Consider the following 27,464-nt stretch of genomic DNA (forward strand, 5'->3'; position numbering starts at 1 on the left):
GCAGAATTGGATCTTAAGAGGCTTCGAGACCCACTGCAGGTTCATCTGCCCATCCAGCAAATTTCTGAAAAGGACTGATCAGCAGAGAAGCTCTGAACCCCGGCCAAAAACCTGTTCATAGCTCTTGCCTTTTTTAATTAAAGCATTGCAGGTGGAAGCTGGGAGGTGGTGTGGGGGGTGGAGGGTTTTTACCTTTAATCAAGACAAAGGACTGTAAAGGAGGGGGGGAATCTCTTAAATCTGAAGATGGGACGTTGTGGAATGTTAATTCTGAAAAGGGCTTGGTAAATAGTCACATTTTACAAACTGTCTGAATGGCGATTGTGTACAAATACAGGATTGGGGGGTTCATGAAAAGAATGTAATGCTGGGGTGGAGGGGTGTCTTCTTCCAGCTTTGCAGGGTCTGCCTCTTGATAAGACACCAGCAGCCTGCTTAGCTTTTTAAATTTTCCTTTACCTGATTCCAATCTCTCTCTCTCTCTCTCAAAACAAAAAAACAACCAAAAACAACAAAAGGAGACAAAAAAAAAAAAAAAAAGAACAAAGAATCCAAGCCACCTGGAGCCTCTGGCTGGTGATCAGGCCTTGCACTCCACCGCCATTAACACGCACACTTCTGGTCACACCTGGTCTCTTTTATAAAAAAGTTACTACAAGACTGCTTTCTACTGGAAAAACCGTGAGCTTCCCCTTCCCAGCCCACCCGCCCTGTGCTCCACTGACTTCCTCCTTTGCTTATTTGTAGCACAGATTGGTTGTAGCCAAGTGAGAGAAGGAATGAGTTTTCTTCTGGACATTTGATAATTGATATTTTGGATTATTCCGTAATAACTGTATAAACTTCGCGTCCCAGTGCCCTTGAGCTCCTTCTAGAAATCCATGGCAGCATTGCATGAGAGGTTTTTTTATATTCAGTCTTAAGGGAGGGGGAGATTCCCTTCTTCCTACCCCAAATCTGATAGCCACCTGGACTGTGAAATTATGAAGGCTTTAAAGGATTACAAAACTGTGGCAGAATCATGACTCCTGCTTTTAAATGAACAGTTTTGGAACATGAAATAATGAAACTGTGGATATTTGACTGCTTGTGCAATGGGATAAAAGGTTTCATGTATAGTCAAAGCAGTTTCCTTGCCCAGAGGCTTTTTGAGAGCCTGGGGCTTCCTACAGTGCAAGACACAGAACTTTGATTTTTTTCTTCTAGCACTTTCCCCTGATTGAGTAGCTTTAAATGAACTTTATGTCCACAGGTCAGAATTTCTTAGGAGTGGCTAATGACATCTCTTGTCCTTAGCTAAAAAGAAATAGAGGAAGGAAGGTCAATCCATTGCCCTCTCTCCTAGCCAAGGCTGGCTGGTTTCTAAGCAGATAAAACATCTCTTCGTTCAAAGCAGGTCAAGTCTGGTTTAGCATCCTGCTGATAAATGCTCTGGAGACAGGATGAAGGTGGGAGAAGGACACTATGCTTTATATACAGAAAGGCTGGCTGCTTTTTTTGATGTTTCACTACTACTCCTCACTGTGTCATGGAAAGAGGCTTCTTGTTTTGATTTTTTTTTTTTTTTGAGAACCATGTTTTAAAAACAAAAAAAAAAGGAAAAATAGGAAAGAAAGTAATTCAGTATTAATTAGACTCCAGGTGCCTTGCAGATGTGGAAACACAGCTGGGATTGCTGCCTCTTCTCACTCAATGGCATGTTGGACCGAATGGGTGCATGTTTCTAGTTTTGTTTTTCTTTTCCCTTCCCCTTTCCCTCTGTCTTTCCATTTAATTACATCGTGTGATTATTTTTTTTATCTGTTTTATCCTGTTTGTGTGATGAGTTTTAAAGGGGGAAAAAAATGAACACAATCCTGTAGCTGAATCCTTGATGTGTGTTTGGGACGAGGGAGGGAGCATGGAGAAAAGTCCTTCTTTAAAAAAACAAAAAAAAAACCCACAAAAAAAAATGAACATGTGTAAAATCCTGTATCATTTATGAAATATGTATAAAAGAGCAATGTACTTCTGGAACAATAAATAACTATTCAATTTTTGAACGGGTGCTCCTGAATAACGTTATTTCCCCCAGCTGGGAAGAGAACGTTGCCTTGTGTGGCAGCTCCCTGCTGAGTTCCCTCCATTTCTTTTTGTTTAGGTGGTTTCTTGCCGACCTTACCTCTCTGAGGCCGTGGGGATGCAGATCAGAGCTTTGCTGAAGAAGCTGGGATGGAAATCCTGCTGCCAGGCCTGGCTGCCTAACACAGGGATCTTGGGAGCACTTGAGGTGCTGAGGTAGAGACGCTTGGTCTAACAAAGATGTGCCTTTGTTTGGCCAGCAGAGTAGCAGGATAAGAATATACACCCCAGCTACCTAAAAAGTGTCAGCCAAGGGGTGTCAGAGTGTTTCTGTTTCATTCAAGTGCCGTTTCAGAGGAAAGCTGAAGTTTTGAGCTTCTGTTCCTTCCTTTCTGGGCCCTTGAATGGTCTGATCTGTCGTGGTAGCATCTGATTCGTTCATTAACTTTGGGAATCAGCAGACTGTACTTTGTCCTAACTTTGTGGTGTTGGGATGGGGTGTTTGGTGCAGGTTTCTATCGTGTCCATCAACTGTTAAAAAAAAAATACCCATGCTTGGCCAGTTTTTGAAAGAGCCACCTCTTGTGTTTTTTAAAGCTGGAGGGGAAGGACTGGAAGCTGTTAGGTGTCACCTCCCTCTAATCACAGCTGGCAGACCTTCTTCCTCCAAGCAGCCCTTAGTCCACTGCTGTGTCCAGAGGAACTGGTGCCATCCTTATATAGATTGCTTGGCTCAGTTGCATAAGAAGGTCACCCATTTTGGCATCCAGAAGAACAGGAGACTCATGGCATCTGGCACCACGATCTCTGGTTTGAGAGCAAGAAGATGCTGTGACAAAAATGTTCCTCCACGTGTTTTAATGTTGTTATAGAGACAATGTGGGAGAAGAAAGCAAAGCAAGAGTCTACAGCTGGCCCCTGAAATCCGGGCTGTCCAGCAGGTCTTGTTAGTCCATATTCCTGAAGGTTTTGCTGTCCCAGTGCACTGTGATCTCTGCCAGGTGTGGATGACATGCCACAAGCCTCACACTCCCATCTCAGCGCCTTGGAATGCTGACACTGAAGGGAAGGGCAATGTTTATTTGCTCTCCTGATCCTCACTGTTAAATCCCAAGGTGAACACTCTCTCTTGCAGCAGCTATTTCCCATCTTGGAGCCAGGCAGGCAACAGGGCCCTGCACACTGCTGCCTGAATCCTCGTGTCCCACTGCATTCTTCTGTGAGGGAGAAGCAGCAGTGTGCACTGCAGTGTCCAGGTGCTGCTGCTTCCACCACTTTTGCTGCTCTTTTGATGAACCTCTTTTGTGAGGGGATTTTCAAATACATGGCCAGTTGAAAGTCGTGTTAGGTTTCCTTTGCTGTGCCTGTGAGGCTCTACATTTCAAGCCCCTCCAGGGAAAGGTGTTCATGGCTCCTTTTTCCTCAAGAGGAAAGAAGAAACCCTTTTTCTTTTGCCCTCTCTGCCTCCCTGCCTGGCAGGTGGCCACAATGATCCACCTTGCTGCACTTCCATGTTGGCTCTAGGAGGGTTTGCATGATGCTCTGGAGCTGCTCTTGGCTGTCAGACCTTGGCACTCTGCCAGTTGAGTGGAACTGGCCAAGTTGCCCTGTCTTTGAGCCAGTGGACCAATTTCTTTGATATCTTCTGTTTTTTGGGGTTTTTTTTGTGAGTGGAGCTGTAAATGCAAGCTGCTTTCCTCTCTGCCACATTGTATGGCTTTATTTTCACACGAGGAGATTTTTGTACCTTAACTATTCTACCTATCCCAAGAGATTCTAATTATTTCCTTTAAAAAAAAAAATCAGGTTTACTTGTATTATGGCATAAAAGGGGTGAAAAGTAAAAAATGGAAATGAGACTTGGAGTATACCTAAGCTCTGAAGTATGGGAGAAGCTGGTCTTGGGCTGTGGCTCTGTGAGCTTGTAAAAGATGAGTCTCCTGTTTCTGCCTCTGACTATTTTGCAGTTGCTGGTGTGCTGTCTATGCCCTAATTCCTACATCTGAAAATGGAGGATCGTGGAAAATACACCGGGTTCTGCAGGAGCTGTGGATAAACACTCTCAAAAAACACCAAGCTCTGCATCACAGGGCTGCACTAAGGGAGAGGAAGTAACTGCTGCTCTTCACTAGGGGTGATGCACTTGCCTGATTTTAAGGGGCCCTGGATGTTTTACTTGTGTTGAGTTCACTCGTTCTTCCTTAAGCTTGTGTTCCCTACCTGATCTCCCCAGCCCTTCCCATTGGCTCCGTGTCCTGGGACAAGTTGTTTACGGCACCAAGGCCTATCTCAGAGCCCTTGACTCTGGTGCAATCCATCTCAGCAGCCTGTCAGGGCTTATTGTGACCCTGCATCCTCAAACCGATGCCAGACGGGGCTCCTGCCACGCGTGCCGGGTTCTGCTCCCCCTCGGCGGCGGGAAGTGCTGATTAGCTCTTCCTCCTGCTCCTCCTGGGCAGGTCCCTGCGCCCAGAGCTGCGCTCCAACACCTCCCCTTCACCAGGCACCAGAGTGTCTACTCTCTAGTGGTGTTTGTGACAAAGGCTCTTTGGTCATCAGTGCATTACGAACAGCACAGGGCTTTCCAGCCCAGCCTGGTGCTTTGAGGAACCCAAGTCCCTCGTGTGAGGATGGTGAAGCCCTCCAGATGTCTGGGAGGGGCAAGCAGGGTGCTTGTCACCTGCAAAATGAGCAGCCTTTCCATGGTAAGAGCAGACATAGCCAAACTTTGCAGCAGGTTTAGAGCTTTTGCAGCCCGAAACAAAATTGCAGCCCTCTATTTTAATACTACCTTCCCCCTTCATATCTTTCAAACAGTACTGATGGCTACTTTTAAGAAGTACTACCTCGGTCCTGATTCTTTTTGGGAAGTTGGATTCATTCAACTTTGGGGTGTGGGAGCAGAGGTCAGGAACAATGGATTTGCCTGGAGAGTGCAGGCCCTGGAGTACCCCGCTGGAATTGTGTCCTCTCTCCCACAGCATCTCCTCGCAGGAAGGATTTTGTTTGGGGGTTTTTTTCCCTCTCTGCTCTCAGAAATGACTGCTGATCCGTGTGATCTAATACAGGCTACTGTTGTTTGTGGAGCAATGTTTGTCACCCAAATTAATTTGCAAAGCAAAAAGGAAGCGCTGATAGAGGAGTTGCCTGTGGTGCTTCTTCCCAAAGGTGTTTAGAGGCAGCACACAAATCTTCTCCAGCTTGAGACCCTTTGCTTGAAGTAGATGTCGTGGTGATTGGGGATAGTGCCATCTCTGGGAATGCTTGGGCATCTCCCGCTTTAATCCGTTTTGGAGACCCCTTTGAGGCTCAAAACTGCAACACTGCAGTTGGTTTCCCTGTGTTGATTGTCAGCTGTCAGTCACTTGCATGTACCTGCCAAAACACAATTGTGACAGGCTCGTGTAGCACCTCCAAAACAAAAGCAGCTGGGAAATGAGATGGTTCAGAGTAACTGTACACACATGTGACACCAACAGAACGTTCCACCCAGGCTTGTCAGACTTATTTACCCAGGATCATAAGTAGGAATCAGCCTCTCAATGAAAATGGCAAAATATAAATCCCTGTGGCTTGTTATATTACTCTCCATTCAATTTTAGTTTCTCTTCTGGGAATTCACAAAAGCACTGTTTGAGGGTTATCTGCCTGCTAGCTTTGTGTAGTGAATCTGCCCTCCTTTCCTGTTGTTGGAAAACCTTTTCTGGTGCTGCACAGCTGTCAGCACAATAGAGCCACAAGGACTTTGTTATTTATTTTATTTTTTTAGTGGGAGCAATGTCAGTAATTTATTTGGTTTTTTTTTTTTGTCATTCCCCAGAGTCATTCACCACTGAAAAAAGACTCCTGTGCTGGGTGGAGCAGAGGAGCAAATTGCACTTTGCTGCCAGGGACACGTCCAGACAGGGAGAGGCCACTGGTAACTTTCTGTAGTGTGCAATCCCTACAAAGCAAACACCCACCTCCCTCCTTGCCTTGTGCAAACTCAGTGTGAAAATAATGGAGCTGCTTTTTCCCTGCTGGGATTTCAAGCAGGCTATTCAGCCTTGATGTCAGTCCTTACTCCAGCCTGCTGCAGAAATGCAGGATGCAGAGGGAACTGGGAAATGCATCCACTTGCCTGATTGAGTGATTACTGTAGGCTTACCTGCACTTACTGCTGATGGAGATCTCTTATAGCAAGAGCTGATGGGATGAGAGGGAAAATCCCTTTCCACTTATTCATGTTGTCCTTGGTATCCCACTGCCAGCATGGCGTTGGGTTTGCTTTAGCAGGGAACAGATTTCAGGGTGCTGCATCCAGAGCTTGTGGTTATCAGCTGCAGCTCAGCCTAGTTTGGTTTGAACCAGTAAGGAGAGGCTCTCAGTTACTTGGGTTTGCATGGAACTTAATTCCTTAATGTCGGATTTTTTTTTGACTGTTGGTTTGGTTTTGTTTTTTAAAGATGGGAGATTGTAAGAGTGCTGCGGAAAAGGGTCTTTACTTGCCTTGTTTGATAACCTTGCTGCAATCAGGCTGTGTGACCAGGAGTGAAAAGAGAGCCTAGGAACAGCTTGTTTCCCTGTGGGACACCAGTCTTTCACTTTGACTGATGTTCCCATTGTAGCTCTGCTCCAGGGACTCCTCTGCAATCTCTGCTCGGAAGGATCAGTCCCCTCCTTTGGCCACTATTTCCTGCAGTTCAGGCTCTCTGGCCAGTGTTTTCTGCCTGTGGGAGCCACGGAGTCGTAGGACTTGTGGAAGTAGCAGAGATAACGAGCACCCATCCGTTCTTCTCTTCCATCCCCTCCGGGATGTCCGGGTGTCCCTGGTTAGAACTCCTCTCCGGATGAGATAGTGGAGGTGTCACTGTGGGGCAGTCAGGGCAGAAAACAATAGCAGGTTGAGTCCAAAAAACAACACTGACCAGTGAATACATCTCTGCTGTCAATCAGTGGCAGGGCTGCTCTGGGGAGGTCAAGGCTGGAGCTGTACCCCACATCCCTTCGGCTTCTTCCTCTGATAAACTTCCAGCAGAGCGACCACACTTGCTCTTCTGGAAGGTTGGAGTCAGGAGTTCCACTGAGGGGAAGGCTGCAAGAGCCACAGCGTGTGTGAGGGCTTTGAAGACTCTGTTCCTTGAGCAGTGACTGCTCCTTGGCTGAGTGGGATGTTCCAGTACTTGTTTTTGTGCATCTGCTTTGTCATCCAGCACCAGGCAGTGTCTTCCATGGGTGAGTAAAGAGGCATTGCCTTATTTCTGTTTGCCATCTGTAAAGGTTCATGCTGAGCTGGTGGTACTCTTAAGTGAAAGACTGGAAGAATGGGAGAAATATTCTTTTCCTTTGAAGACGATGTAAAATCCTTTCTAGTTGGAAAGATCTTTCTGTCACGGAGCGTGAAGTCTCCTGTACTGGGAGAACCTCTCCTGCCAAGGCACTGTGGGATTTTCCTCTCCCTTTTGAGGACAGACTCTATGAATAGCCATTATGTTACCTTTTCACCTGCTTCTTTGACAAATCTGAATTGAATTTAGTGTCATAATGCAGTGCTGCTCACTGTGTGCTGGAGCAGAGAACCTCCAGTTACACAATCCACACGGGATTAATCTCTGCAGGATGGTGGGCTCACAAATGCCTGCTGGAGCCTGCTTTGTCACCCAGTATGTATGATCCCACGTCAGCCAGAGAACTAATGATATCATCAAGATTACAAATGGAAAAGCTTTGCTTCGTAGTTAATGCTTGTCAGGCTGAACTGCTTGGGCCACGCAAGGAGCGTTGGGGAGGAAAAAGAATTGAGCCAAGAAAGATGATAAACAGGGGGAGCTGGAGACAGTGATACATCTTGTGCAAACCCCCAAGCTTTCGTTGGTTGGGCAGAGGAGATGAGAGGCTGATCAGTTTCTTTTTCCCCTGAAAACTCAAATCAGTTTTCAGCAAACTCTGCTGCCAAGGGCTGCTGGGTGTCTGCAGGGAGGTTGGCGTGGGGCAGCGCTGGCACTCCGAGGGTGGCCGTGAGGATCTGCCGTGTTCCAAAGAGCACTGTCTGCTTATTCTGCTTGTTTGCCTCCCCCTCGCTGCTGCCAGGAGCTCTCAGAGGAATGAAGGATGTGAGGGAATGCTACCTCAATTCCCCCCACGTGCCTTCTTTCCAGCTCCCTTTGAGCTGCTGCGCGTTCATCTCAGTAAATTTTAGCTTTAAATTGTCTTCTGAATGTTTAGGAGTCAACATGATCTCCCTAGATGAGTGCTTCCAGAGGCTGTCTACAAAGGAGATTTCAGAAAGTTAATTGCATGAAAGCTAATGAGGGTGTGTGTATTTTTAGTGCTGCCCAGTTGGGAAGCTGACAGGGCATTCCTGCTTCACCTCATTTGGCTTTTAACAGCATGAAAACCTTTTCATCTTAGTCAGTGACTCACCCTAAGGCCACACCAAATCCTCTGGTGGAAAACCAAGGGAGTTACGCTGAGGGAAGCCCAGGGGAAGCTCTGTGCAGGATGCATCTTTTCCCTTTGGGAAAAGTCAAGCGAGCTCTTGGAGGATGGGATTTCCAGCACTGCTGCTGTCTGTGGGTAAGGGAAATGGAGAGCTCCTGAGGGATTGCCTGGTGAACCTCCTCAGAGTTTCCCTGCTGCCTTCCCCTCCCTGCTGGGCTGGTTGTGGTGGCAGTGAGTCAGCTCCTCTGCCTGTCTTTGAATTGTGGCACTAGAGATTCCCTTCCTAACCCAGATCCCTGCTCTGCTCTGCAGCACTCCTGACTGGGGCAGCTGCTCCTGCCTTTTGTGCTGGATTTGAGGCCAAACAAGATGTGTCTGTGGCTGAGGAAGGTGCAAGGGAACATCAAGAGAGATGTTGTGTTTATGAGATACTTGTACAACATTCCATGTCTGTGGGACAGATATTTACAGAGGACTCAGCTAAATAAGGGTGACCTGAAGTCTGTTCTCTGAAACACTTTAAAGTTGCCACTTTAAAATCAGTGGAGCAAATCAAAATAATGAACCAGGAAGGTTTGTGTCCAGAGCATTCTAATAGAAATAGCATAATGTTACTTTCCCTCCCCCCCCCAATTGCATCACCCTATTGTTAAAACAAAACAACACAATTTTAGAACTTAAAAGGAAATGTGCTGTGGGAAGTAGAGGCTATTCCAGTCTGAGATGCATTTAATCAGAATGATTGGTTGTATTAGCCTAATTTTAGGAAATAGTAATCAATTTTCCTTACTCAGGACAGGATTAGCATTCATTTTGCTTGATAGTGAATAGCCTGTCTTGGGTAAGTAGTGTTTAATCAGGTATTAAATGTGAGGGAAGATGGAACCTCTGGACTTTCAATGAGGAAGCTGCCAAATCAGGGTTAATTAGGAGAAGACTGAAAACGTAACGAACACTTGAAATCTTTATTTCTGTTCTCCTTGTGGAATTCTTATGTTTTAAGTGTTTGCAGAAGGTTCAGAAAGGCCTCTGAAAAGGGACACACTCCTTGAGGACTGCATGATCACACAGGGTTTGTGACCTTGAGAGCAACAACAACTGTGTCAAAAGTTGAACATTTTGCTCTCCAGAAGGTCCTAATTCAGACCTTCATGCCCTCTAGATTTTAAGATAAGAAGTAAAAAGGTGTGAAAACTCAACTGTGAGGGCTGACACCAGCCGTGGTGGGTTTTAAAAGAGACTGCCTAACCTGTTTGAAGTATATTCCTTTGCTCCAGGGCATCTGGGAGAGTTACCAGTGACTTCAGGAGGGGCTTGCAGGTGCTCAGTTAGGACTTGAACAAAGGCTGGATGTCTTACACTAGATCCTAGACTTAGAAATGCATCCAGGATGTATTTCCCATAGCAAAATTGCTACCTGGCCCCCAGATTTGCTTATATCTTTTTTTTTTTTCCCCCCTGTCAGCAAAGCAGCAAGTCAGGCTGTTGCATAACGTTGTAAGAGTTCTGGTAAGGTCTTGGAAGAACAAGTAAATATAAGCTGAGCTGTCAGAATTTTCCACAAGACACTCAGCTCGCTGGTATCGCCGGGTCTCCCTGGGGGATCTCCATCGCAGTGATTCTGTTAAGTCGGGGCAGAAAAAGGAATCATTTTGCGTTCTTTACAACCGTCAGCCGGTTTGATACCTACCAGCTGTTCTCTCTCGCTGCCTTGTCCCAGCCCTGGACCCCTGCTCTGCCTACATCAGCCTCAACGAGCCCTGGAGGAACACGGACCACCACGTCAACGGCTCGCACGGGCAGCCCACGTGCGACAGCCAGATCGACGGCGAGTGGTACCGCTTCACGGGCATGGCGGGCGACGCCATGCCCACCTTCTGCATCCCGGAGAACCACTGCGGCACCCACGCGCCCATCTGGATGAACGGCAGCCACCCGCGGGAGCGCGACGGCGTCGTGGCGCGCCAGGCCTGTGCCAGCTTCAATGGCAACTGCTGCCTCTGGAACGCCACCATCGACGTCAAGGCCTGCCCGGGCGGCTACTACGTGTACCGCCTCGCCAAGCCCAGCGTCTGCTTCCACGCCTACTGCGGCCGTAAGTGGCTCCCTTTTCCAAACCCGCCGCGTTCCCCGGTGCCTGGCTTCGGGCGGGCTTTGTCACCGGTCATGCGCGGGCGGTGGCCTGTCCATGTGGGATTGATGAGGCAGATCCGCCCACGGGGATTTGGTGCTCCCTGTGGGTGCCGTGGTTTGTCTCGGCTTGCTGCCGAAAGTCAAAATTTGCGTCTCTGACCTGCAGTGATTAAAGCAGATTGTTTCTCAGCAGCTCCAGCAGCTCGTCTTTCCCGCCGTGGGCCAGGTCTGGAACTGACGGGAAAAACGCGGTTATTTTTGTTGCGTGCTCAGCACTTTGTGCTGACGGTGTTCTTGTCGTGCCCTAGATTTTTATGACATCTGCGATGTGGTGGATTGCCAGGGCCCCTGCCTGGACACCAGTGACTGCACCTGTTCCCCGGGGACGACGCTGGGACCTGATGGACAGACGTGCCTTGGTAAGGGCGGGAATGACCTGTGCCAGCTACTGATGCTTTCTTTCCCTTTGTTTCATCTCTCACTTCAAGACCCATTGCCTTACAAAGCAGTGCAAAAACGTGAAGTGTTCTGAGAGGAGTTTTCTCCCTTGCTGCCTGGAATAGGTCTGTGATTCTGTCAGTGGTTCCAAGAGACATCCCACGACTGAATCCGTTCTGGTGGCCCTGGAGCTCTGTGTACATGGAGACTAGATTTGCTTTCTGAAGGCAGCAGCTGCACTGCCAGTAGAAGAGTCTCTTTGCAAGATCATAGTACAGTCTCCCTGTGGTATTCAGAAAATGCTGTGCAGCCTGTCATTAGATGCTCTGTTGAATACCTCTTCCCTCCTCCAAAAAAAAAAAAAAACATTTTCCTGGGCTGCACACTAAACCCCACCATAATTCCTGCCCTTTTAGGACATTTTGCAAGGCCTGGGGCTTGAGGAGAGCCCAAGGACTGTAAGTCCCAGCACAGCTGCAGTGGTTTCAGGCAGCATGACAAGGGGGTGTTCAGGGGGTTGGCACTTGGTGACAGAGACTGGCACAGCCAGCAGGGAGGTGGAGGGCTGTAAGCGAGAGCCAAGTAGGGAATGTGGGCTTTGGGTGTTTGGGAAGGAATCCCCATGGACATCTGAGGAGAGCACGGCTGTGGTCGTGTGTGTGGTGCTGGGAGGAGAGCAGCTGGACTGGGAGGTCAGGGAGAAGATGGTCTGTGGGGGAAAGCAAGGGGCTGGGAAGGGGTGGCCACTGGGGAGCTGCAGAGCCACGCTGGTGGATAAGAAGAGGTAAGGTGGAGGGAGGAGGAAAGGGATGCCAGTGCGTGGGGGAGGTGGGATCTCATCTTTGTGGCCTGATTTGGTGGTGAAGCTGAAAGCAGAGTTGATCCAGGAGGCTGTGTGGCAGATCAGCTTTTCCATCCTGACTACAACTGACAAAGCAGGTGTGGGTGGTTTCTTCACACTCCTCGTGTCTGTGGGCATCAGGGTAGGGGCCGCAGTCATCCCAAGTCTGTGCAGAGAGCAGCCTGGCCCTGCTGCAGAGCTACTCTTGCTCACACTGATTCTGTGGAAGGGTTTTGCTCAAGCATCTCCACATCTCTGCAGCCAAGTGGCTGACTTAGCTCTCTCAGGTAATTAAAAGCATTTATCGGCTGCTTCTGTTCAAGACTTCCAGTCACAGGAGTGCCCTTGACAAGCCCCAGCACTCAATAAATGTATGGCAGGCTCAGAGGAAAGGATTTCCTGCAGCAGAGAGGGAGGCTCGCAGGAGCCTGAGCCTGTCTGTGTGTGCTGCAGCTGCCTTCACCCCCCCATGTCCAGGCTGGGCAGGATTTCTGCACTGCTGCTTCTGCCCGTGATTCCCAGATGGCACAACACCTCAGCTGGAATGATCACACTGGTTCACCAGCCTGCAGCCTCTCTTGTGTGGCTCACTCGTCTCTCTAATGACTTTCCGTTGTGCTGAGTAATTGTGCAATCACATCTCTCAGAGCAGCTCTGCCAGCCTTCCAGAGAAACTAAATAAATCCCTGTTAGGCTTTCCTAAATGGAGAATATGCTTCTTTTCCTAGCTCTCCCTTAAAAGGGGGACTGAAGATGCTGCAGTAATGCAGCAGAGAGGCTGTGGCTGCCCCATCCCTGGAAGTGTCCAAGGCCAGGTTGGATGGGGCTTGGAGCAACCTGGTCTAGTGGGAGGTGTCCCTGCCCATGGCAGGGGGGTGGAATGAGATGGGTTTTAAGGACCCTTCCACCCCAGACTGTTCCATGAATGTTAAACAGCTCTGTGAACCTCCCTGTGCTCCTCAGTACATGACATGCTTTGAATCCCAGTGTAGAACTGCTGATCCTCAGCTTCATTTTCATTTGCAAGCTTAGGGGTTAGGTAAGGTCTTGGACTTCCTATCACACATCCACCAACTCGGCGCCTTTGACCTCATGAATACTTGGATCCATGTTCTACTAAGCCGTGGATAAAATCAGCTCAGTGCTCTCCCAGTCCAGTCTTGAGACAACCAGAAGTGTCCCAGAAGTGCAGGTTGTCACTGGTGTGGAAGAGCAGGGACAGATCTGTGTGTTGTAGAACTTGAGGGACGAGCAAGGGGGATTGCTGAGTACAGCCCTTGACCAAGACAAGCTCTAGGCCCTTCTAACAGCGTCTCCGTGCCTTTGCCAGTAGCCCCTTCCCTCTTCACCTTCTGTTTTTAAGCAGCTTTATTTTTATTTTTAGAAGGGAAAGTGTGGAGCCTGTCACATATGTGAAAAGCAGAGTGTCTGTGTGTGTCTCCTGGACATGCTTCCTGCCTCCCAAAGCAGGGGAGCAGCCAATTCTTTGGCTAAAAATATTCAATTCACGTCGCTTGTGGAAGGAGACACCACCACCAGCTGCAAGCTGTGGGCACTGTGAGTGTGTGGGACCACTGATACCTAAGAAAGCTCCTCTCTGACCTGTCTCTTAAAAAAAGTATCTTGCTTTTTTTCTCAATTTAAGCTTCTGACATCTAGTAAATGCCAGCTTCTAAGCTGTTTTGATAAAACCCCATGTGAACCTTGATTGATAACCTCAGCATCCCGGCCTGCCTAAGAGAAATTGTTAATTTTGTGGCTCAACAACAGCAATGTCTGTCCCTTCCTCTGATTCACGTTTTGCACACAGAGATGAAATCAGGTTGAAGAATGAGAATCTCAGATAAAAAGTACCTTTAAAAAAAAATAAATAAATAAAGCAGACAGACACAGAGAAACTTTAGCCTTTAAAGCAGGATTAGGAGGAGTTTTCAGAGCTCTACCAAGAGATTCAAAAGCTACTGTCAGTGGGATTACTCATTACATTCCAGAGCTCAAGAAATGTTTGGGCAACGCTCTCAGGGCACATGGTGGGATAGTTGGGGTTGTCCTGTGCAGGGCCTGGAGTTGGAGTCGATGATCCTTGTGGGTCCCTTCCAGTTCCAGATCATGTCCTGTGATGTGATCTCTGCTGTCCTGATCCAGTTCAGGAGGCCGGGAAAGACAGTCTGACCAGTGCTCCCACCTGCCAGCTCTGCATTTACTGAGGGCACGTTCTGACAGTGGTTTGGGTGGTTTTGTTTTTTGTTTTTTTCAGATGAAAACGAGTGTGAGCAGAACAACGGGGGCTGCAGTGAGTTCTGTGTGAACCTGAAGAACTCCTACCGCTGCGAGTGCGGGGTCGGGCGCACGCTGGGCAGCGACGGCAAGACCTGTGAAGGTGAGGCTTCAGCTGCCTCAGGGGCAATATAAATCACTCCCCCTCCCTTGCAGCACTGCTTTCTCTCCTGGCTCCTTGCAGCTGGGATTAAATGTCACTCATATCACCTCTGTGCTTGCCAGTGGGGTTGTTCCTAAAATATCCTTCTAAGCGAGCAGAGAGAGAAGCCTCCTTGTTGTTCTCCCTGCCTCATTCTCTTCTGTTAGGATTTCCTTGTATTTATGTCCATGGGGGAAAGGCAGTGGTGGATCTGGAAGACTGGTTGTCCACACAGAACTAGTTATTGCTGGAGTAGGTGGGAATCAGCTCTGGAGATTTGTGGGGGGGCACATTTGGCATTGCTGGGTTTTGGCAGCTGACATGAGGCGTGGGGTAATGTCATGACGTTAGACTAGAGCACGAGGATCACTTTCAGTCTCCTGGGGCAGAGGTTGAGGAGAGAGGGTGCCAGTGTGTGAACAGAAGCTAGATTGGAGATTTGGGCTGCATTTTGGCTGTTTGGTGTCTGTGAGTGGCTAACTGTGGGCTCAGCTGCTACAGCTCCTTCCCAAGGCTGGCACAGCCAGGTTGAAAACCCTTGGTGAGTTTAGACCTGTGGCTTAGAGACCATGTGGTAGGTTTGATCTGTTGTCACCAACAGCATACAAACATCTTTGGGGCAGAAATAGGCAAACCAAGTAAAAATAGACTTGTGCCTGATGTTTTCTGTGGTGAGTTTTTATTCCAGGGCTGCTGGAATAGTCTGTCCGGAAACTTGTTTGTTTGTGCTCTTCACGATGTTGACTTTTAGGGCCTTTGATATATCATTTAATTTCCCCTTCTGTAAGAAGGATGGTGCTTTTCATGAGTTCAACACTGCTGCTGGGGATTTTTACAGTCTTGTTAGTGAGTTTTATTTCAGAAGATGTGCCCTCAGCTTTGTGAGTCCTTACAGGGCGTGATTTACTTGTGAGCCACCTCACAGCTGTTGCTAAAAAGAAAAAATGCAAGAGATTTACTTTGATTACATGAGCTGGTGAGGCTGAGTAGGGTTAAAAGTATCTCAGAACTTCCATTGTGATGCTTTACCCATTACTTTGACTGATATGGAGTGTTCAGGCTCTTGTTTTCCATGCATTATATAGGATCCAGTATGGGATTTCCATTATTTTCTTTACATTTCAGTGAAAACCACACAGTCATTTCTGATGGCAGTCTTGGGGAGAAATATTTTGTATTTATGATTTGTTTATCTCATATGTACTGTTGTTTCACTGAGAACAGTAGTACTCATCTAGCACACTCATCCCCAAGGGTTAAAAAAAATCAAGCAGTGAAGATTATTTCCCAAAAAATCATGACCCTGTTATTTTCTTTATAAGAGGAAGCCAACAAGAGCTGGAAATGGCCTTACTTTCCTTAGGCCTTTCAAATCTTCAGAATGTATCTGGATGACCTTTCAGGCTCTTTTCTGTAGCTGCAGCAGCCAGGAATATGTTTTACACAAAAACTCAGGTCTTCAGAGAGTTGCCTCACCTGAATGGGTGAGATGTAAGACATGACAAATCCTCCAATTAGCCGTGCTGCCCTTTCTCCTCTGCTCTTCATAACGGGGAAAATTAGGAAGGGAATCAACTTTACACCGTGAAGTTGTGTTATTCTGTCCCTGAGCCACCCTCAAAGCCTTAGAACACACAAACCAGCAAAATTCCTAAAGGAACTCCTACGAGCAAAGCTTCATCCTCACCCCTACAGAGGGGTTGAAAGAATCTGGTGCACCCCCGTCCCTCCCAGCTGGGAAACCCACAGGGAATGAGCACATCAGCTTTCCTCTGGTGTTCCCTGCTGGAAGCAGGAGCTGGCTCCCTGCAGGGCTGTCCTCCCCAGGGCAGCTCCCCTGCAAAGCTCAGGGCTTTCATTCTGGTGGTGATGAAGGGAGGGAGTGTGGGAGAAGTTTTAAGAGGATTTTCCTCCCGCCTTTTTGAAGTAAGAAACAACGTAAAAATTTAGTTTAAGAGGATGTCTCAGGAGCGACAGACGACAAGGGCACATAGTGACAGGACAAGAGGGAATGGTTTTAAAATGCCAGAGGGCAGGTTTAGATTGGATATTGGGAAGAAATTCCACCCTGTGAGGGTGGTGAGGTCCTGGCACAGGTTGCCCAGAGAAGTTGTGGCTACCCCATCTCTGGAAGTGTCCAAGGCCAGGCTGGGTGAAGCTTGGAGCAACCTGGGATAGTGGAAGGTGTGGAACAAAATGATCTTTAAAGTCCCTTCCTACCCAAGCTGCAGATTGCTTACTCAGTGGGATTTCATTTGGTAAACTTTTTCACAGAATTCCCTGTTAACCTCATGGCGAAATGACAAACACAGGAAATTGTACAGTTCAAAAACGGGGGTTCCACTGCATTTTCTTGGATCAAGCTCTCCCCATGCTGCTGCCTTCAAGCTGTGCCGGTCGTTACTGTCTGATGGTCGGGGTACGTTGGGACCCTCAGGGCGTGGCTGATTTTCCTTTCTCTCCCAGAAATCGAAGGCTGCCACAACAACAACGGAGGCTGCAGCCATACCTGTATTGAAGTGGAAGACACCTACCAGTGTGAATGCCCAAGGGGACTTGTTCTGTCAGAAGACAACCACACTTGCCAAGGTAGGTCAACAAAATCCCCCCAGCAGCCTCTGTCCCACAAAAGTATGTCTGGAGGAACTTCTCTTCTTGGTTTTGTTGTCCTCTCTTAGTCTGTCCTTTCCAGTTTGGTTAGTGGAGCTTTGTCCTTAATGACAGATCATCCAGAACTGAGAGCCTGAAGGCATTTGCTCTTTTAACCAGGCAGGAGAACAGCCACGGGGCCCTCCTGGGTGCCTCTTGCATTACAGGTGGTTTTGGCAGAGTTCACTTCCAATTAAGATTGCTTAATATCTCCCACTGTACTGCTCTGCTTCAGCTGGGTGTGCCTCTGACAAACTGATGCTGGTAGAACTGACATTTTCCATGCTTCAAACTCGAAAATTTCAGCTCAAGTGGTTCAGTCCCTTCCAACAGTGGGGTTAAAGAGAGAGGCATGGTTTTTCCCAAGGCTCTCAGTAGCCATTCCAGTAAGCATTCCTGTGTCTTGAAGCAGGGCAGTAGCTTTGATACTGGGTGTTCCTGCTGTCCCTTGGAAAAGTGCCCAGGATCCATCCTTGCACAGAGGCAAGGACAGCATTATCCTTGGAAAACCTTCCATGTGAACTTTTTCACAGGGAGCTTTCCTGCTGACTCACATGCACATGGAATAAACAGGTCCCATGTTTTGGGATGGGATTTCCTTTACAAATACATCCCAGGCTACCTGGAGTCTGGTGTTACCTGGTGTGCTCAGAGATCCTCTTGCAGTCTGGTGCATCACAGAGTGCCCAGGCATCAGCTGGAGGGACAGATCCAGACTTCCTGGGGGCCAGCAGGGCAGGTGTGCCTCAGAGAGGAAGTTGGGATGGTCCTACTTGATGGAATTTCTGCTTTTTTTGAAGCTTTTTAGAAGTGCAGGGCTCCCAAGGGGGTGAGCATTGCGCACTCGGGATCCAGCAGTGCTCCTGGGGAAAGTGGAGGTGGGGATTTCCAAGAGCTGTGACTGCACTGACTGATTGAAGGTCTGATGGATGGATGCAGAGCAGTGCTTTTCAGTCCTGGCTCCCTGAGGCAACCCCAGCAGGGTTGGGAGCCCTGGATTTCCCAGCCAGTGTTCCTGCTGTTTGTGAGGCTGTTTAATGAGAGCAGCAGCACTGCCAGGGGCTGGGCAGGGCTGGGGATGCAGCAGCTCATGAAGTGGAATCGCTTGTTCCTCTGCATGTCGTGGGTTTATGTCCCTGTGCACTGGTCTGCAGTTCTGAGCAGATGTGGAACTGTACCACACAAATTTTTATGAGATCCAATCAGGTTTATATTGGTTCAATTAGCAGTGCAGGGCAGGCACAGTTGCCTGAAGCAAATGGCTCTGCAGCCTCTCCACCCTCCTCTGCACTGTCTCTGTGCTCAGAACAAACATTAATAATCTTCCACTGAAACCACAGTCTTGGCTACAATTTTTCCACAAAGATACCAGCCAGCAAAACACTTGGAATTTTGCAGCCCATCCTAGTACCCCACATCTTTTTGAAGTGCAGGGGTGAAGTGGTTTTCCTCCCCTCTCCCCTGCCCAAGTTTTTTGTGTGGGTAAGCAGGGTAATTGGTTTGTAGCAGCGGGTCAGGGAACCTGTTCTGCTGGGCAGTCTGTGCAGAAGGATAACCCCTACTCCAAGCAGCTGCACTTTGGAAGGCCAAGGAAGGAACCAGAGGCTGGAACGTGATGCCAACAACAACAGCAGACAGCAAAATGAGTGTTGGACTCACCACAGAAGCTTCCAACCAGGGTCAAGTGTTGGTGCAAAGCAGAGTTTAAAGTGGAAATGAGGAGGATTTCCCAGTACTCACAGGTGCTCTGTGGTGTATGAGGGTGAAGAACTGAAATGTTTGGTTGGCACAGCCTGGATGAGGCTCTCAGGAGCCTCAGGACACGGATGCTGGCAGCAAGTTGGGAGGGTGCAGCTCTCTGTATGGATGCCAGAGGTTGGGAATAAAAGTGGGTTCCTTGGCTTCAGGATAACTCATTTCTGCTGGGCATCTCAGTCCTGGGACCTCACTGCTTGCCCTGGAGTAACATCTGCGCACCTTGTCATCTCCTTTTCAGCTCCCCCTGTCCTGGGGGGTCACTAGGAGGAGTTTCCCGGAGTGTTTAACCAGGATTTGTCTTGAATCACCAGTGGATCCACCCGCAGGTTTCCTTCACTTGTTCCTGTGTGTGCACACAGGTCCTGCAGTGCCAGAGCACGGGGTCAGTGGGGTCTTCTTTCTCCTCCTTTGTGCCGATCAAAGGCATGCAGAAACAGAGATATCCTTAACCAAATTGGTCCTGAACTTAGGAAAATTGCAGCTGGGGGACAAACTGTCTTGCCCTGAACTTCACCTTTCTAAATTAAAAGCCTGGCATTTTCTTATTGATCGAGGAGTCACTAGGGCAGTGAGGCTTTAAATCTAGATTGAGCCCATCAGTTCTCCAAAGGATGTTCCTCTGTGTGCACTGTGCTGTGTTCCAAAGTCTCTTTGTCTCCTCCTGAGCTTTGCCATCCGACGTGCTCCGTTATTCCCACCTGCAGATGGGAGGGGAAGTTGAGGTAGTTCCTGGTTCTTTAAGCTTCTGTTCTAACCCAGCAATGTCATTATGGCAGCAGATTGCTGTGGGCACTCTGCATACATTTTTGCATATCACCTTGGAAAGATCAAGTTCTTATTAAAAGTCCTCCCCTGCAGGTATAGAGGCTGTTACAAATACCTCAGCTGGGACAGGAGAATTTTTTTAAGGGGAGTAAAAAGCAGTGTGCCTTCTATACGAGATCCAGAATCCTAAATTACATAATTAATGATCAAAGTTAAGGGAAAGCAGGTCATATGAATGTCAAGGACTGGGACTGTAATTAATTTTGGCAAAGAGCTGGGGCATCTAGTAGATTTGCAAAAAGTTTTGTCGTGGGATTTTAAAATAAAATAAAGGGAAATTCCATAGGGGGATTGTTTTTCTGGCACCAGTACATTTGTCCTGTCTCTAGCTGAATAGATATGTATCTCCCAAGGAAAATATTTATATATATGTATATAGCAATTACTTTTTTATTGAAGATTATTCTCTCTTCTTTCCTTTTTCCTTTTGCCCGAGCTGAATGTTTTCTCCTGCTTCTTATGTAATGGAATTTTAATTTAAAAAAAAAAAAACACATGGAGATCTATCTGTATTAAAAATTCAGAGGTTGGAAGAAGGTGGGAATGAGTGAGATAATTGGGTTTGTTCGTCAGAGCTGGGTTTATTGCTTATAAAAATATTATTATGGCATTTTGAGGTGCTTCCATTTTAGCTCGGTATCTATATGGAATTACTCTGCCTTGTTTTGATGTGTTCTGGGTTTGATGTAAAAATCTGATTAAGGGTCTTAAAAAATGGCTTTGCCTGGGGTGTTGTGAATTTTATATCCATATCTGGCAAAGGCTCTTCCCAGGACATAGATAGCAGTGCAAGAGATAATCAATCAAACCTGTGCTGAGTGTTAAGTGAAGCTGGAAATGCTGCACAGCCAAGTTTCTGCTGCAAGTGCAGTGATTGCCTTCATTGTCTTCTGAGGCACCGCTGTGGCTGGAGAATCTGGGGCTATGGTAGTTCGGGTTTGTGTTGTGTAGGTAGGAATGCAAGATAGGCAGTCACTGTGGGGAGCTTGTGTTGGTAAACGCTGCTCAGGATCCCCCTCTTTTCCTCAGTAATAACTGGTACAGCCCTTCCCCAGCTCCTTCTGGTAGCTTTGTAGTGCAGGCTGTTATTGTGAGCACTTCTCTTGCAGTGCCAGTGCTGTGCAAGTCGAGCTCTATCGAGGTGAACATCCCAAAGGACCTGGTTGGAGGCCTGGACCTTTCCCTCATCAACACTTCCTGCAAAGGCGTCTCCAACGGCACTCACGTCAACATCCATTTCTCCCTGAAGTCCTGTGGAACTGTTGTAGATGTATGTATGGTACCTATTGCCCTGTCTCCTGGGGTCTCTGGATATGGGGACTTGGCTGTGGCTTCCTTGGGGGATAAGAGTTGGTTTAGCTGCCCTGTCAGAGCAGTTTCCTCTGTTGCCACGCAGCTGGTCTCGGAGTAGACCTAGGCTGACATCCCAAAGCAGGAGAGCTTGCTCCATCTCCCCTCCAGTGGTGTGTCTGTCAATGTGGGTGCTGCTTTCTGCTCGCCTGGTGCTTCACCTGGAGCTTCACTGTCATGCCAGTGCAGAAGGCACAAGTGCTGTCACTGCTCACCCTCCTGTTGAGACAGATTCTGGTCTCCTCTTCCAAAGATTAAACTGGCAGCTGGTCAGGAGCCAGAGAGCCCGTCTTAGCAGATGGGTGGCAGCTGGAAGCCAATTCCTCAGCTTGCTGCAGGAGTGCAGTGCATCACAGCCAACAGCAAACTGAGGCCCTTGGTTGGCGAGGGAGGGTGAACATCATTCTGGTTGCAGCGTATAAAGTCACAAAGCTCTGCCTTCAGCGGCCACTTTGGGTGTCCTGGACGAAGTCAACCCAGAGAGGTCTTTCTGAATGATCTCCCCTTTCCCTTCAACAGGTAATAGACGACAAGATCATTGCCACCAACCTGGTGACTGGCTTGCCGAAGCAGACCCCGGGCAGCAACGGGGACATCATTGTGCGCACCAGCAAGCTGCTGATCCCGGTGACCTGCGAGTTCCCGCGCCGCTACACCATCTCCGAGGGCTACGTGCCCAACCTCAAGAACTCACCCCTGGAGATCGTGAGCCGCAACCAGGGCGTCTTCCCCTTCACCCTGGAGATCTTCAAAGACAAAGACTTCGATGAACCCTACAGGGGGGCTCTGCCCACCCTCAAGCTTCGGGACTCGCTGTACTTTGGGATTGAGCCCTTGGTGCACGTCAGTGGACTAGAGACACTTGTAGAGAGCTGCTTTGCCACTCCCACCTCCAAAATCGATGAGATCCTCAAGTACTACCTGATTCAGGATGGGTGAGTTCACTGTTCCCTCCCTTGCTGGCTGTTGGATGGGAATTGGCAGTGGGGCTGGGTTGTCTTGTCTGTGTGAGGCAGGAAACACTATCCCTTCTCCACAGCAGTTTATCTGCCATGCTCCCAGCAATCACCAGCAGCCATCAAGCTGAAACCACCTGTCCCATCAAAAGTAATTGGGAGAAACTGTGGGAGGCAGTGAAAGAGGTTACTCCGAGTGCAGCCTTTGCAGGACATATTTCCCTGTAACTGGCCTTGTGGATAATTGAGTTGGCTCCTGTAGAAAAGATTCTCTTTCCTGATATCCGCTCTCTGCCAGCCACAGGCTGCCAAACCAATGGGCAGAACCCCCTGATGGCCATGTGCTCCTGCCAGACAGCTGCTGCAGCAACTGGAGCAAGTTTCTTAATTTTCTCATAATGGCCTTCTTACAGCCAGAAGATTCCATGGCTGATCCTAGCTGGAGCATCCCTCTCTCCGATGCCAGTGCAGCAAGCTTAGGATCCCTCAGTTTGGATGTAGTTTTCTGAGGTGTTTGGGGTCAGTGATCTTTGCAGGATATGCTAAAAATAACTGTGTGTGGATCTGTGGGTTCACTGGGGTGGGTTTTGGGGAGCACTGCTGGGGTCTCGGCTGTGGCTCCTAGGATGATCCCTGTTTTCAGGCACTTCTCTGGGTGCTAAAATGACTGTGCCACGCTACAGCATTGCTGTGGAGTGTTTGCATGCAGGAGCTTAACCAGACAGGGCTGTGAAAATGTCAGTCTGCTGTTCCTGTGGGGAGGAGAGTCCAGCCAAGGGAATGTCTAAGATATACCCAAAGTGTTGTAGCCTGGCAGTCAAGACACTGTGGTTGTGTAAGCCCTGTATGTTGTCTGCCAGACTGTCTGATGAGGACAACAATTATTTCCTCAGCTGCCCAGGCTAAATCACCCACCCTTACAGCTGGTGATGACAAGTCCTGTGTGGTTGTCTCATAGCAAAAGGGTCCTGCGGTGTAAAGTACCCAGAAACTCTGTTTTCATCCCCTAATGAAGGGTTCAGCTCTCCCTCCATCCTAGGCTTGCAGTCCTTCTGTGCCTGACATTTCTGGGCTTTATGAGCAGATTTGTAATGGGAGAATTGATTTTATTGACTCCCTGCCTTGGCTCTTCCCGTGGACCCTTCGCAGAGTCGAGGCTCCAAACATTCATTAATTTCTCCTCATGAGCGAAAAGGATGGGATTCAAAACAGCAAACAAAGCCAGATGGAGAAGGGAGAAGGCAGAAAATGTCATCCCTTAAATTCACCCCGGCGCTGGTTGGAGGATTTACGGCACCAGCAGCCCCTTGGTACCTGCAGAGGGCATTAAAACTTCACCGAAGGGAAAAGTGGGCTGGAGCCTCATCCAGCCTGCTCCTCTCTCCAGCCTCTCTGCAGCCCCCAGTGTCCCCAGACTCACCGCCCCCGTGGGCTGTGCTGTAGTTAAACTGCTCACTAATGATGTGCTGTCGAGCTAACTGGGGTTCTTTGTCTCCCCCTGTGCTTGCAGCGATTCAAAAGTAAAATTAGCTGAATAAATACACTGCTGAGTTGTCCCTGCTGCAGACAGTTCTGCAATAACCCACTTTCCTTCCAGCAACCCCGCCCCAAAAGCCCAGGGCAATAAAGATGGGATTTTTAAATCAGTTTGGTTATGTAGGATCAGACCTGCACATTTCTAGGCCCAGGTGGATGTTTTATTCTCCAAACCCTCCTTGCTACCTTAGAAACCCCCCAGTAAGAGGGGTCAGAGCTCCCCTGGCACTGCCACTCTTCTTCCTGAACTTAAAGCACAATATGAACAGAAAAGGGTTATTTTCTCCATATCCTGACCAGGCTCACCCGTTTTCCTTCCTTAGCTGTGCTCCCTGTCCTTTCCTACCCCTCCAAGGTGGCAGACAGGGTCTGGGGGTTTCCTAGGAGAGTGGATTAGGGTATGGCCCCACACAAAATGCAAAAGGGCTTGTCCCCATGACTCAGGAGGTTTCTGAGCTGGTTTTATCCATATATCCCTGACTCTCCCGTGATGTTCTCCCATCTCCCCTCCCCCTAACCCCAAACCAGTACGTTTCCTGCCACCAGGATGGCAAACCCTTGGAGAACTTGAGGTTTAGGAGTCAGTTTGAGCCAGGAACCATCACAGCTGATATGCTCACAAATGAGGACAGCCCTACGAGTTGACTTCACAGCCCCAAAGCTTGGCCACTCACCTTATGAAAAGTCTTTTAACTGTCACTCCTTACAATCAGATGCCTTCAGGAATGCTACTTTTAACAGCAGTTTTATCCTAAACAGCTGAGGGTGTTTGGCCTCAGGGGGCAGGAATCGGTCGTTTTCTGCACAGTGGTGATGTATCAGCTCTTTGGGGCTGGGTTTTGTGTTTGCCTCCAGGGAAGTGCTGCAGACAGGGATCTCCCTTCAGGCCATGGAGAAATGGAGAATTGCATGGTGGTGAAAATAATGCTGGTGGGATCAGAGCAGTGCTTAGTGCTCCCAGGAGCACGTGCTGCTCTCCCGTACGGAGAGCACGATCATATATTGCTAGTGATGGAAAAATGGAAATTATTCATTTTAGTGCAGTGAATTTGAGCTGTCTGACCAAATCCAGCAGGAAGAAATATAAATGTAAATGATACGTTCGTAAATGATACAAAGCAAAGCAAATCTGGATTTCTGTTGCTTTCATCATCTGTGATATTTTAGTAACGTGTGTACAGGCTTCATTTTAAGCATAATTTATGTGCATATATATGTGTACACAGAAAGTACATAACACATTCAACAGTGTATAACACTGCAGACTGTTGCACAGGAAGGTGAAACGAGGACAAACTTGCCTGCAGCTCTCTGGCAGTCCCTCTCTGAGGGGACTGGGCCACGTCCTGCCAGCTCTCTGCTGCTGAGCTGTCCTTTGTCTGCAGATGCTATTAGCACTGCTGTTGTTTTCCCCCCATCGTTCCCGAATTTTCTCCTGTGGCCAAAGAGGAAGTAGCAGGGATGGTAGCTCAGCTTGAGAGAGCCAAGCCCTCCTTTCCTTTCTCTGGTTTAAGTAGGCTGGAATGTCTTTTCTCTTTCTTTTTCCACTTCTGGGAAAGCCATTAAAAGCCTGTCCCTCTGCTTCCCTCAGCTGCGTGTCCGATGACTCCGTGAAGCAGTACACGTCAAAGGACCATCTTGCCAAGCACTTCCAGGTTCCTGTGTTCAAGTTCGTGGGCAAAGACAACAGGGTAAGCTCAAAACTCAGCTCTCAGGTGATTGCATCAGCTCTGGTCTGACCGAGGAACCTCAGCACCAGGGTGTTGAGAGCGCAAAGGGGAGGAGTGGCTGGCCCAAGGCAGGTGCTGCTGTGCCTGTTCCAGCAGTGTGTCTTTAAGGAGCCTGACACAGGTGCTTTAGGACAGACTGATAAAAACAACTAAAGTGAAGTTGTGGACCATCAATGCCATAGCAGGCTAAAATCATTGTTGTGTCCAGGGTGGTCTTAGTGGACCCCCCCCCATATGCCAGGTGAGAGAGGTGTTCCCAGTGACCAGGCACATTTTGCAGTGTCCTGTCTTCGAAACAGGACAGTCTGCAGTTTGGAATCTCTTCAACCTCATGTCTTCTCTAGGTCTTGGGAGTACAGATGCCAGGACTCCAGATGCAAGGTCACCACACTGTTCAGTTCAGTGTGAAACCCGGCTGTCCAGGGGCACTCTGGGGCAGAAGCTCAGTAGTGGGAGGGCAGTTGATGGATAATCCATCCCCTTTCCCTAATGCAAATAGCTTTCCTTTTCTGGGCTGGACTAAACTGGGTCTTCCACTAATTGTTATGCTCAGCCAGCACTGCTTACTCCACAAGGTATAAAGCTGCTGCTCCAGCTACCAGAGAGCCCCAGCAGGGTTAAAACAAACGAGATCTTCCAAAATTCAGAAAATTTTCTTGGCTGTCTGACTGCCACTGCTGTCTCCACCCTGCATCCTCCCAGCCTGAGCCATGGATTCTGCTTCAGACCTCACCATTGACCATGTATTTGTGACTGCTGCTTGCAGGGATCTTGCTTCTTCTCCTCGTCATTTACCGGGCAGGGAGCATCAATCCTCTCACTGCCTTTGCTGTGCAGGATGACAAGGCAGCTGTTTCCCTGCTCTGTGCATTCTCCTCCTTCCCTCAACTCAGCCCCTCATCACCCTGCCTTTTCCTCCTTTTCCCCTCAGATTCTTAGCTTCGTGTTTTCTCAGCCCACTTCAACTCCTCTTGCACGTTTCTCTCAGCCCATCTCCTCGTGACGCTCCACGTGTTCTTGACCTGCCTCCTGCCGTGCAGCTCCTACCAGCCCGTGCGAGCTCTTCCGAGCTTATTCCTGGCGTTTCCATCCCTTCCTCTGGAGGGTCATTTCATGCCTTCATCTTCCCCGTGTGTCCACCCTTGGCTCACAGGCAGATGCCGTGCTCTGAGATCTCATCTGAGAACAGACAGTGCGGCCGGTTTGGCCGTGGGTGGCGATGGTGGGTACAGACCCCGTCGATGCGGGGACAGAAGTGCCCGTGCCGTGGCAGCGGTGCCAATGGTGATTCCCAGAGCGCTGACCCCATCCTGCTATCTCCCCACCCCCAGGAGGTGTTCCTGCACTGCCGCATCCTGGTGTGCGGGGCCCTGGACGAGACCTCCCGCTGCGCCCAGGGCTGCCGGAGACGCGTGCGCAGGGCGGCCGGCGACGAGGAAGAGGAGGAGAAGGGATCTGTCCACGTGGCAAACCACGTCCTGACAGGTGGCCCCATCAGAATCGACTTTGATGACTGACACCCACCCTCTGGAACGGCCTTCCTTATCAATGCCTTCCTTATCAATGCCTTCCTTATCAGTGCCTTCCTTATCAATGCCTTCTGTCCTGGCCCTTTGAGAAACAAGGGGTATTTGGCAAAGCCCCACTTGCACCTCAGGACTCGTTTTCCTAACCCTGTGATGATTATTCGTTAAGTGTTTTGGACACTTGGACTGCAGAATGGTTTGGTTTTACCTGCATTTCTTCCCAGCATTTCAACCCTTTGGCTGGAGGGACCCTGTTGCTTTGCAGGCCTGAAGTGTTTCCCAACTTTGTCTTTCCCTACATCTGCCTGCAGGCTCCAGGACTGTTCGTCCTTGACTAAACAAATGTTATCTGAGGCCTTCTTGCATCAGGCAGTACAAATAGTATCGTAGCTGAACGTGTTTGCTGTGCGGTTCCGTGAGCGATGCTGAAGCTTTGGGGTGACTGTTAATAAAAACAAGTATAAAATATTCTGTCTTATCATGTGTAAATTCCCTGGAGCTGTACAATTGTCATCACAGGCAGCTAAAGCTCAGCTCTATCACAGGCACATTTAAATGTTATTTTAAAGGGTGAAAGCTATTTAATAAGATTTGATTTTTTTTTTTAGTGTCTTTTGGTAATTGCATGCAGTTTAATAGTATTTAGTGTATCATTATTTTTCTCTCTCTTCTCCCACCACCAAAAATGCCTTTCCTAAGTGCCCTGGCACACTGATTGTAAGAGAAGCACCATTAAACATCTATAAACACCCTCCCTCTCAGGCGTGCTGCTACCAAGTGTTTGTTTGGAACTTGTGAGGCTCCAGCAAAGGGATTAGAGGA

The 27,464-nt window shown here is 48.6% G+C and overlaps 2 protein-coding genes across 2 annotated transcripts in view; both read left to right on the plus strand.

The window, feature by feature from the left end:
• Positions 1-550, plus strand: part of MCU (mitochondrial calcium uniporter) — a 78,188-nt gene extending 77,638 nt beyond the window's left edge. Inside the window, exon 8 of the mRNA XM_050339749.1 lies at positions 1-550. Within this exon, the coding sequence (XP_050195706.1) occupies positions 1-78 (78 nt within the window). The 3' untranslated portion in view covers positions 79-550.
• Positions 547-27,393, plus strand: OIT3 (oncoprotein induced transcript 3). The gene is made up of 11 exons (XM_050339619.1): positions 547-681; positions 2,141-2,277; positions 4,029-7,275; positions 10,202-10,576; positions 10,923-11,033; positions 14,151-14,273; positions 16,779-16,901; positions 20,654-20,814; positions 21,414-21,829; positions 24,978-25,077; positions 26,448-27,393. The coding sequence occupies exons 3-11, from the start codon at positions 7,212-7,214 to the stop codon at positions 26,631-26,633; spliced, it is 1,659 nt and encodes a 552-aa protein (XP_050195576.1). The 5' UTR covers positions 547-681; positions 2,141-2,277; positions 4,029-7,211; the 3' UTR covers positions 26,634-27,393.
• The last annotated feature ends 71 nt before the right edge of the window (positions 27,394-27,464 follow it).

The sequence above is a fragment of the Myiozetetes cayanensis genome, unplaced genomic scaffold (assembly GCF_022539395.1).
Source record: "Myiozetetes cayanensis isolate MyiCay16 unplaced genomic scaffold, myiCay2020 scf10, whole genome shotgun sequence".
NCBI lineage: Eukaryota > Metazoa > Chordata > Aves > Passeriformes > Tyrannidae > Myiozetetes > Myiozetetes cayanensis.